At 40.5% G+C, this 12,126-nt stretch overlaps 1 protein-coding gene across 1 annotated transcript in view; it reads right to left on the bottom strand.

Moving 5' to 3' along the window:
- The window catches only part of negr1 (neuronal growth regulator 1), a gene marked incomplete at its 3' end in the record, with an annotated part of 184,636 nt that overhangs the window by 43,920 nt on the left and 128,590 nt on the right, over nucleotides 1-12,126 (bottom strand). Inside the window, exon 3 of the mRNA XM_038272149.1 lies at nucleotides 11,519-11,644. Coding sequence (XP_038128077.1) covers nucleotides 11,519-11,644 — 126 coding nt within the window. The remainder of the gene's footprint in view (nucleotides 1-11,518; nucleotides 11,645-12,126) is intronic.

Here is a 12,126-nt window from a genome sequence, read left to right as displayed (position 1 = left end):
TGACAAAATTGCTCACAAATGAACAAACATAAGGGAATAGGGATAGAGGACCAAGCATGGCAATATTTTTAGTATAAAAAGTTCCAAATAATACAGCTTCGGTTTTCTTTTCATTTAGATTGAAGAAATTTTGGCAGAATTGTTTATCTGTTTAGATTTCAATCACTATGGGGACTTTTTGTCATGATCTGCTCTGATAGCTGGCCTTAATTGCTATTATCATTCACCAGCCTTTCCCTCCCGGGCGTCTAACTACTCCTCATCTCATCCACCTCAGGTCGGGGATTTATATTTGGTCCAGCCCAGCTATCGAGGTGAGATCAGTATTTGTTTTCTGTTTCATCTGTTAGTCAGTTTTTAGTTATTTTCATGGTTCCTGGCAGCCAGTGGAAAGAGAGGGTTTTGTTTCTGTCTCGTTTCCTGATTGTGTACAGTTCCTTCCCCGCGCAGTTTGAATGCAGGGAGGATCAGTTTTATCCCTATAAGGCTGGCTCCAAGGAGACCAGTTTAAAGTCCTGTTCATCCTGGTTCAACGTCTTTTCTCTGTTTCCTCTCAACCACTGAGTCTGAGGCTGCGTGTTTGCATCTGTGCGTGTCATTCTGGGCACGCTTCTGAACTCTGTCAGACTCTGAACCTGTCTGAGTGCTCTGAGGATTCCTGGAAGCCTGGATCCTACTGTTCCTGCCTGATCTTCCCCTGATTTAGATTGTCTTCCTGAAAGTTCTCTGGGGTTGCAGCATCAGGGACACTCTGTGTGACACACAGTGCATTGGTTGGAAGCCCATCGGCCCCTGCCACCTCTCATGGACTGGTGACGGTGCTTGACTAGATTATCAAACCAGGTAAGTGACTCACACAGATAATCATCTCCTGTCAGATAATAGTGGTCATCAACCTGTGTTTGTCCCACAACTAGAGTGTCTGTGATTGGGCGGTGCCCCGCCCCCTTCCTGCAGTCGCTGTGAGGCACAGTACCGCGCTCCTGTTCTGTTTCTGTTTGTTTTAATGTGAAACATGTTTTTGAACTTTCCTCCTGACTGTCTCACCTTGAATACTGGGTCGATCTGCTCCATTTTATGACACTTTTATGAAGAAGAAGAGGACTTTGGGGGAAAGGAATAAAATGGGGGGAAAACTATTTGCATTGCAGACGCTGAGGTGTCAATAATTTAATAATTATCTAGTTGATAGTGTGTGATGGTTATCTGTTTAATATCAGTCTGAAAGGTATCAGTACCCAGGTTTAGCAGATCATCTATCTAAAATCATTCAGACTAGACCGGGAGACAAAGAACATTTTTATGTGGATATACTTCACTCATTATGATTTTACACCTGATTTATTTTTGGATACAAAATAGTTTGGAAAGGTGCCAGAACAGCTGCTCGGAAATTTCAGAGGTTGCTTAATGATATGATGCCTCACAGAGTTTTAGTTTACCACCATCAGCTTTAATTGGATCCAGTTTTATGTTAAATGCAACACATACAATACGTTGCTATGGTGACGCAGGCTTTCAGCTTAGAGATCACTCTTGCACATTCATAAATATAAAATGAAACATCTATAGCACTTACAAATATATTGTGGCTGAAAAGGAAAAGAAAAATATGTTCAAGCTGACTGATGTCACCAGGAAAAAAAAAAATCAAACACGTACTCAAGCATTCTAGTCAGCCTTTTCAAAGGTCACACTTCTGTCCAATGAATTCAAATCTCAATGGGAAAAGCTTATCAAGCAATTTCTCCCCGCTATCCAGAGAAGAACGAGACTGAAACAGACCATATTAAAGGCTATTTCAACCCCCTCTCTGTGACCTATGAAGGAGAGATGGGCATCCCTACGCTCTATACATTTACATTACATTGAAAGCCAGGCAAGTGTGCAAAACAATAGAACACATTCTGTAATTAAAAACTATGATTTGATTAATTGCATTTTCGTTTTCGGGGTGTATGTTATTTACTTATATACATTGATTGGAATGATGAGTAACAACTGCATAAAAAAAGAAAATACACTGCTATTTACTGTAACACATTGGCAATTATAACTCACTATTGAAAGTCAAATGTAAAACCTTTGCCTATAAATGATAACGTTATCCTAACATTTTATAACTGTAGTTTACTGTCATGATCTTGGCACTGATAACTGGCCTGATTACTCACTTCATTCACCAGCCTTGCTCCCCCCAGTTTCTAATTACGGTGCATCTGTTCAACCTGTTCCAGCCTCTATTTAACCTGTCCTCTATCAGTCATCAGTGCCAGATTATTCAAGCCCTTGGTGAGTCTTTCTGTTTGTCTAAGTGTCTGATTACCTGATCCTGACCCGTTCTGCCTTTAGGATGCTGAGTCTGGCTGTTTCCATTCTGATCTGTTTGTCTGACCTGTCTTCAGACTCCTACTGGATTCTGCCTGTTTCCCAAACCTGGGACTGATTCCTGACTCCGTCCTGGATTTCCCTTCAGTACCTCTTTGCATCTCTGGTCTTCCGGCCCAGACTTCTGGAAAACTTCTCGACACTGGCTATGCTCTCTTATCCTGCCTTCCCTCATCTGCTTGGATCTGATCTCCTTCCTGTTCTCCAGCCTCTGGGGCTTCAGTGTCTTGGAATTTTTGGGCAGTGTCCGCAGTGTCTTGTTGGCAGCCGACCAGCTCGCACAACCTCATCCTATGGGCAGGGACTGAACTTGAAGACCAAGTTAGTGACTCACACGTTCCTTATCATCCTCTGCCAGATTGACGTGGTCACAGACCTGTGTTCTCTTCCTGCAGAGGTTCTTGACTTAGACACCCTCGCTGTTCACTGCAGATCTGTTTCCTTAATAAACCCTTTTTGAGATATCAAACTGTCTGCCTGCTTTTATAACTGGCTCCTCTGTTCTGAGCTTGACAGTATAGACTGCTCCATAAATTTAAAGGTCCATTATAATTCATAAGTCCTAAAAGATTCCCTGGTACTTCTCTACCAACAAGAGACTTTACAGAGTTAATTAAACCCTCAACCAGGAAGGTTTCTTTCTACACTTGAAGGACAGATGTACCATTCCTCCTTCAATGTAAAACTATCTGCATACTTTAAGCATTTGCTTCACTTTGCTTTTCTGTAATCAAGAAACATGCATTCAATTTCTGGATGCACAGATAGTATGCCAAATTATTGTCTCCATAAACAGTTTATGGGCACACTTCACTGGATGCACAAAGTTTATTATTAGCTGGCAGTTTGGTAGTTGGCAGGAAGGCGAGAGTGAAAAATGCAAACACAAAACAGTCAGAGTGGGAAAAAGAACTTGACAGTCAGTCAGGGCAACTTATCATCCTGTCAAACTTCACTGGCTGCAGCAGTGGGGCCATCTACAGTGGAAAAAAAAAGTAAAAAAAACCCCACTCCCATCTAAAAATGGTTGATTGTTAAAGTGAATGAGACTAAAAACATAAAACCTGCCAGACGGACACGTTTTCCACTTTTCAGGCATTGCACCTGCTTAACACCACTCTAGGCTGAGCCTCAACCTTGGGCCCAGATCTCCTAAGTTCTATTTATCTGCAAAAGAGGCTTAATATTTTTTTCATAATTTCAAACCTTTTTTTTGTAAATTCTTATTTGTCCATATAGATGTGGAGAAGAAACCTCACTCCGCAGTCCTGTAAGGTACAAAATACTGAATACTAGTGAACTACAGGTATTACAGCCTGAACCTCTGTGTCAGGGGGCATCTCAATATATGGATACTGTACCAAAATTGCCACTGAGGAACATGCCTGCATGCCTGCAGGTAGGGATGGGCGATATGACCCAAACTCAATATAAAGATAGATGCACAACAATTACCTCAGCTTCTCTATCAGAAATAAAGACATGCGCAGGAAATGCTACACCTAAGGAGGATTAGAGAAGCCAGTTAACCTAACAGTTATGTTTTTGGGGTACCCGGAGAGAACCCACGCATGCACAGGGAGAACATGCAAACTCTATGCAGAAAGACCCCAGGCCGGGAATCAAACCCGGCACCTTCTTGCTGCAAGGCAGCAGTGCTATACACTGTGCCAGTGAGCAGCCCATCACATTACATTAAATATTAAAGTCTTGTACCCATTCAATTTTAACCATTTAACAATGTCTCATTTAACAGGAGAAAGATGTTTCCTCTTTTGTAAACATTTTTGGTAATGGAGCCTTTTGCACATCTTTGAACTCAACAGCGTGGCTGCTGTATGCGGTGGAGGTTGGATGTGTTACTTTGAGTATTCCCGACAATTTTAAGACAAACTTTGAATTTCGTGTTCAATTGCTCAACGTCTATGGCGTAATTTTGGTGCCGTCGAACTGAGCGTGCAGTGAGAACAATGTGCATCGTTTAAACTCGCACACCCTCGCTCAAAACCGGTCTGCCGAGCACTCGACTCTGACAACGCGTTCTTGACTTCTCCTCTGCGTGCTCAGCTTCATCTCTGCTCTTGCTCAGCTCCATAGGATTAACTGATGTAATTTCGTTTACAGCTGTGCTAGAGGCTTCATCACTCGGCTCATCCACCATTCTCTTTATTCATATAATGAGTCACTTGCACCAACAAACAGACCTCTCTCATCTCTGTGCCCTCTGTTAACAAACCTCGCACTTCCTGTCAGAGACATGTTTTGTATATTTGAAAGATGAAGTTTTAATAAGATAGTTTGAAAAGTTTCTGACTGGTAAACGGTTTCTGGCTGTTTCTAACTTGCTCTTGTTTGACATGACTTCCTTCTCACTGTCATACCTGAACACAGGATCTGGGCTGGAGGTGATCAGGCATGAATGAAAACAACATACAGCTGTAGAACCTCAATTGCCCCAAAAACAAGTTTTTCTCAAAACATTCAGCACCCAATATGTTGTTTAAATATGTTATATAAACAGAGCTTTCAAATACATACAATTTCCACCTTGGATATAATTTAAAATATACTAAAACTGCTGTTGTTAAATACAAATATGTCCCTATAATTTCAGATATAAGCATCAAATAATTGAACTATATTTATCCTAATTAAAACATATTAAATAACCATTGTCTTTATATTATTTTGAGTGCTTCTTCTTTTTATTGCCATGTGTGGAAGACATTGTGGCTTGTTTAATGTCTTTTTAATCTCCCTATAAATCAAACGTATTACATTGAAAAATAGTCAGTCCTAGCTATTCTGAAGATTAAGGTGGTCTGCAGCTAATGTTCTTAATAGACAAAAAAGGGGATTTTGAATAATAAAATTTTATGCATGATTTCACCTATTTCACATTTCATTTAGATTTTCATTATAAAACATTTTGATGGGGGTATATCAAGTCAGGGCTATTAAAATTACCGTAGTACAATCAACAAAAAAAAAAAACACTGATTGGACCATTTATGCTTCTTTACTGTGCATGACTTAACAATCACAATCTGGAATGTGCGGTGTTTTAACTGCATTCAAATCAGCTTAAGTCTAAATTATTACTGGCAATAAAGTAACTATATTGGTAGCTTCAAATATGTCAGTAAGTTGTTTAATTGTATTTGTACAACACCTAGCACAGGTCTAACACTACAATATAAGGCGCTTTACCATAAAAAACAAGCATTAAACTACAGTAGCCATGTGGAAAAATTTATTTGTAAAGTAACTGAGCTACAGTTTTTCTAACTATCCATTTCATCTAAATATTTTTTCCTGACATTGTTCTTTATCTACAGCAGATCTACTCCGCTTCAAAAACGTCAAAAACAAAATTGAACAGCTATCCTTACGTAAACACATCACCAGAATGACTGACAAAGAGGACGACCATTTATTTGGATGATCCACCCGGAACAAGAACATCCTCCACTATTCCTTTAAGGTCCGATCACACAGACGGCGATTTTTTGCACCCAGAGTGATCAGTTTACATGTTATACCGATCTTGGCTCAGGAGCGCAGTGGATCGAATGTTGCGATTCTACTGAGGCAAAAGGTATGTTTTTGGCGATTACAGCGAAGCGAGAGTGACGCCACACCTGCAAAGAAAACAATAAAAAATCCACTCTAAAAAAGCATTCTCATCTAACCTCAGTTGTCTGGCTAATCTGTCCCAAAAACAGGATAATTTTGTGTCTCAGATGGAAGTCCCAAAGAAAGTTAGGAGGTAATGTGTTCATAAACACAGTGTCCATAGCTGTTTCTCTTATTTAATCAGGGTATCGACATATTTCCATCATAATTCTAAAAGTCTCCGTGTACCCAGTGTCTGAGGAAGCAATATTTTATTTATCTATTTATTTTTTAAGCTTGCTCTCTCCTGTCAGGGCTGTAGCATGTTCACCTGACTTGGGGTGTCGATGACAGTCTTAACAGCAAGGCGTAAACGTCTTCACGGCGCTTCCATCGTGTATATATGCAAATAAGGAGGTAAACATGTTTACAAACACAGTTCTTACACTAACTGAAAGTCAGGGTATTGGCATATTTCCATTGTAATTCTTAAAATTTCAGCTTAACCAGCATCTGTGCTGAAATGTGCTGAGGAGGAAGCCCAGATGACAGTCTGTCATAGTTCCACAGAAAGCACCCTTTCCTCTTTGTTGATGTGATTTGTTCTCATCGTGCTCAGTGGAAGCAAGATGGCGCCAGTGTTTGAGGCTTGCCGTCTGACTCTCCTCCTGTTTTGTTTCTGTCTCCTGTCAGGTTTTAATTTTATTACAAGTGTAAACTCTCTAATTGTGTATGATCGCCAAACATTGCTGGACATTGGTGCCTCAGCTGGAAACACGTTACTGAGGACGTATAATGCAGAAAAAACTTCGACCCGGCCGTTGGGCATTCCAGCTCACCTGTGTCGTTTCTGGATTTTGCCTTTCTGTTGGAAGCGGGCGCGCCGCCGTGGAAGGCGCAGCGGTCGGCTGGTGCGATTGAAGGCTGCCCTGCGGCGCGGTTTCTCTGCCTCCGCGATGTGTGGTCTGGTGCCTCGCCTTTCCTGTCCATTGCGTGTGTTGGATCCCGTGGATTCCTGTCTGGTTCCTGTCGGTGGAGGCTGGGATGGAGCGTTCCAGTCCCGTGGTCCCTGCGCTTCTCGGCCCTGTAGACGCAGGGTGAATCCTAGCAACCTGCGCCCTCTCTGCCGGGAGTCCCGGACGGCAGCTGATGACGTGGATCCGCCGATTTCTGTCAGGATCGGTTTGGTAAATGCCAGGTCGCTGGCAAATAAAACTTTCGTAATTAGGGATTTCTTTTCCTCTCAAGGATTAGATTTTTTATTTATAACAGAATCATGGACACGTGGCTTGAGTGATTCCAGAATTTTTAATGAACTTGTCCCAGGGAACTGCAGCTATTTTAATTCTCCAAGGATGTCGGGCTCTGGTGGAGGAATAGTGACTGTTTTTAAAAGTAGTTTTACTTGCAAGCAGTTGCCCGTACCCTCGTTTAGTAGCTTTGAGCTGAGCCTATTTGAACTTGGCAGCTCTCACACTGTGTTGTGTGCTGCAGTCTATCGGCCACCAAAGTATAACAAAAATTTTATAAATGACTTTTCTGATTTCTTGGCCGATATCATGCCAAAATATGACCGAGTTCTCATTGTTGGTGATTTTAATATTCATGTCTGCTGTCCGACTTCACCTATGGCTCAGTCATTTCTTAATGTTATTGATTCTTTTAATTTTGTGCAGTCTGTGACTGGTGCTACTCATGAACATGGTCACACTCTTGATTTGGTTTTATCTTATGGTCTACCAGTCTTTAACTTAGAAATTGGTGACTCATTCTTTTCTGACCATATGCCTGTTTTGTTTGAGACAACGCTGTCCCATGGAAAAGCTAAAACTCGAGCTGCAGCTCGGCTCTGTCGTGTTTTTAACCCTACTACTGCTGGTCAGTTTTCTTCTGTTTTTAATCAGAACTGTACTATTCCAGAGGATGTGGGAAATAACACTGAGGAACTCAGCAACTGGTTTTATTCTACCAGTAAAGCAGCCTTGGATTTGGTGGCACCTCTAAAAATTAGATTTCCAAAATCCAAGCATGAACCCTGGTTAAATGAGGTCACTCGGGCTGCCAGGAGAGACTGCCGCAGAGCAGAACGCAAATGGAGAAAGGACAAATTACAGGTGTCTCTCCAAACATTAAAGGAATGTTGGCGCTGTTATCAAAGGATTGCAAAAGGCAGCCAAAGAAAATACCTGTCGGGTTTGATTGTATCAAATAGTCAGAATCCTGCTATCCTATTTAAAATTATTAACTCTGTTCTAAACGATTCACATAGTGGCTTTATGGAGACCTCACCTGCTGCATGTGAAAACTTCTTACACTTTTTTGATGAGAAAGTTGCTTCTATTAGGGCCCAGATTATCCCCTCTTCTTATGATCCTTCAGTTGTGGTGCCTTGTTCTGGTGTTTTCCACAGCTTTGAATGTGTGAACTTGCAATTATTGCAGGAGGTGGTTAATCACTTAAGGCCAACTGGTTCTCCAGATGATGTTATTTTGCCCCAATTATTTAAAGAAGCTTTCTCTGCTATAGGTCCTTCTGTCCTTGCTCTTGTAAATAGTAGCTTGTCCTCAGGCATTGTTCATAACGCTCTGAAGCATGCAGTTATGCAGCCTCTACTTAAGAAACCAGCTTTGGATCCTACTGTTCTGGCAAATTATCGACCTATCTCTAAATTGCCTTTTATTTCAAAAATTCTTGAGAAGGTAGTCTGTAATCAGCTAATGGCCTATCTTAATGAACATAATGTATTAGAGGTTTTTCAGTCTGGTTTTAAACCATTTCATAGCACAGAGTCAGCCCTTTTAAAAGTTTTTAATGATATACTTTTAGCAACTGATTCAGGTGACGTTGTTGTTTTGGTGCTGTTGGATTTATCATCTGCTTTTGACACAGTTGATCATGTCATTTTACTTTCCCGTCTGGAACAGTGGGTGGGCATCGGTCACATAGCTCTAGATTGGTTTAGATCATATTTGGCTGAACGTACTTTTTGTGTCTGTCTTGATGGCCATAGGTCCCCCTCTGCTCCACTGTCGTGTGGTGTCCCACAGGGCTCAGTTCTAGGCCCGCTCCTTTTCTCACTTTACCTTCTTCCGCTCGGCTCTATTTTAAGAAAACATGGGATTGCCTTTCACTGCTATGCAGATGACACACAGATATACTTACCGCTAAAGAATGTAAACTCCACCTCTCTTCGGTCTCTGTTTTTATGTCTTGAAGATGTGAAGGCCTGGGTGGCCCTAAATTTTTTAAAACTCAATGAGGACAAGACGGACATAATGATCTTTGGCAGATCCACTGCTGATTCCGTGACAAGTCTTGGCTCCTTGGCTCAGTACGTTAAGCCGGTTATTACAAATTTAGGGGTTAAGATGGATGCTGGTCTTAAAATGGAAGCGCACATCAGAGCCGTTATAAAGTCCAGCTTTTTCCACTTAAGGCAGCTAGCAAAAGTAAAACCCATTCTTTCCAGACAGCATTTCGAAACAGTGATCCATGCATTTGTGACGACACGGCTGGATTACTGTAACTCACTTTATACAGGGGTCAGCGACTTGTATATTTCTCATCTTCAGAGGGTTCAAAATGCTGCTGCACGTCTTTTAACAGGTACACGAAAATTCGACCACATTTCCCCTGTTTTAGCTTCCTTACACTGGCTGCCAGTACATTTTAGGATTAATTTTAAAATTCTTTTATTTGTTTTTAAAACTCTTAATGGCCTTGCTCCTTCTTATCTGTCTGAGCTGTTACATTCTTATACACCCTCCCGTTCCCTCAGGTCAGCTGATCAGTTGCTTCTGAGGGTCCCAAAGACGAAATGCAAGCTCAGAGGAGACCGTGCTTTTTCTGTGGCAGCTCCTAAGCTGTGGAACGATCTGCCTCTGAGCATAAGACAGGCCTCTTCTCTTACTGCTTTTAAGTCCCTTCTTAAGACTCATCTTTTTTCCTTGGCTTTTGACACAATTTGAGACGTTTTACTTTGTTTTATTCTTTTTGTATACTAATATGTATTTTACACTCGTTTTTTCTCTATTTTATAATTTTATTGTATTTTATGATTGTGTACAGCACTTTGGTCCTGTTCGGTGTATAAAGTGCTTCATAAATAAAGTTGGTATGGTATGGTATGGTATTTGTTAATATTCGAGCCTAAAGAAAATAAAAAAATAAGTGTGTACAACACATACAAACTTGCTTTCCTGCTTTCTAAACACTTTTCTTTGAATGGCATGCAATTTAATGAGTGGTCTTTTACAGTATCTGCTCTACCCCATACAGAGGGACACATTTTTGTTAAGGGGGAAAAAAAAAATTAACTTGTTGGCCAAAAGAGATTTATTCCATTAATGAGATCTGCAAAATACTGCAAATCACCATGTATTTTTAACTGTAAAATCCTAATGTGTCTGAGTTTAAGAAACACTTAAGGATCCAATTCATACCCTAGAAATAAATACTGGTATTTAAAGACGATCACCTTTACTTCACCTTAGGTTACTTGTGGTATATTATTATTTGATTGATCATTATCAACTTAAAGAAAACAATACACTTTTGTTTATGATAAGATTGCATATTCTCGCTGCAGTCATGAACACTGGTTGGGGTGGCCTGTTTTGCATATCCAAGGAACTTTATGTATTTCCATGGATGGCTAATTAGCCTATTACAACCTTGCAGTTGTATCATGTCTTTCATAAGATTCACCCTTACTTCAGCTGATTTAGACACCTCATGGCAAAAGGCTTCTCTTCTGATGTGCTGAGAGACACACTGTGATTACATTTCGTTGTGGGTACTTTCATTTGACCAGCATATCATTTCCTTCCCTGGCATACTTTGAAGTGTGGACACTTCAAAGTAAAATGAGTGACTGCCACTTGGACTCTGAGGATGGCTCTTTTGATCATCTTTTGAAAACTCCCTTAACGCAATCAGGGCCAGAGCACAGGAGAGGGGGGGATTTGACAGCTATAAGATAAATGCCGTCATCCTCACAGCTATCAGATAAGCACTGCATGCTTTAATCCATTAATATGAAAATGAGGAAGGACTAGAAGGGACTTGGTCTGGGATTTAGAGTAAGAGTTATGCTTGGAATGAGTTTTCAAAGCAAGAGTCAGGATTTAAAGAAATTAATTAAGTGTGTGTGCCTGGCGATAATTTTAATATAGATACAATTTGTAATGCACACTTAATTATCATTTGCCTTCTGCATAGCATATTAATCTTCAACTACCCGGCACTCATACAAATGTTTATTTCATATTAACAAAATGCTCCTCAGCAATTCTTCTTTTCAGAACACTTTCTTGAAAAATGATGCTTATCTGAATCTAATATTTTAATACTATATTTGTTTACAATCATGAAGAAAAGAGATTTTTTGAATCACATTTCTCACTGCTTATCATCCATCCATTCATCCCTTCATCCATCCATTCATCCCTTCATCCATCCATGCATCCATCATCATCAATCCATCCATTCATCCATCCGGTTGGAATGAACTCACCTAATGGGGTTATGTGTCTCCAAGAAATGGTAGGCTCAGGTTTCCCAGTGGCTGTGCAGATGAGCGACACGTTGCTGCCCTCATTTACTGTGATGTCAGAGGAAATGTCATATATCTTAGGCGGAACTGCAAGAGAAAACAAAGAAGACGACAGAAACAAGATTAGATTTTTAAATGGCAATCTCTCAATCAGGCAGCAATCACATCTGTACGCAGGTCTGCATCTGAAAAAGGTTGGGTCAAGACATGACTTGTTTTCCTGCTCTGAGAAAGGACATATATTTAGAACTTTACTGTCCTCTCATCAGTCGAAACATAGCAAGACATTTTTACATTTATATCCTTATCACACTATGTGTTTGTTTCTGTGGTGTAGAAGGGCATCTACCTTAGGACAAGTTGACAGTCTTGAGAAACACAATTACCAGATAAACCAGGCTGCCATGGTCAGACATTTTGAAAAACTTTGTATAGCATGTTTGAAGTGTTTCTTAAATATGCTGCAGCAAGGACAGAAAAAAACATTACTTGAACTCCTGCTAAGATTTGTTGTCCTCGCTAATCTAGATTCACTCAGCTGATCGTACTGAAATTCTGCTTAATGTCAT

The sequence above is a fragment of the Cyprinodon tularosa genome, unplaced genomic scaffold (assembly GCF_016077235.1).
Source record: "Cyprinodon tularosa strain WSP-4 unplaced genomic scaffold, ASM1607723v1 ctg82, whole genome shotgun sequence".
NCBI classification, from domain to species: Eukaryota; Metazoa; Chordata; class Actinopteri; order Cyprinodontiformes; family Cyprinodontidae; genus Cyprinodon; species Cyprinodon tularosa.
Note: the sequence above shows the minus strand (reverse complement) of the source record. Positions and strands in the feature narration are given on the sequence as shown.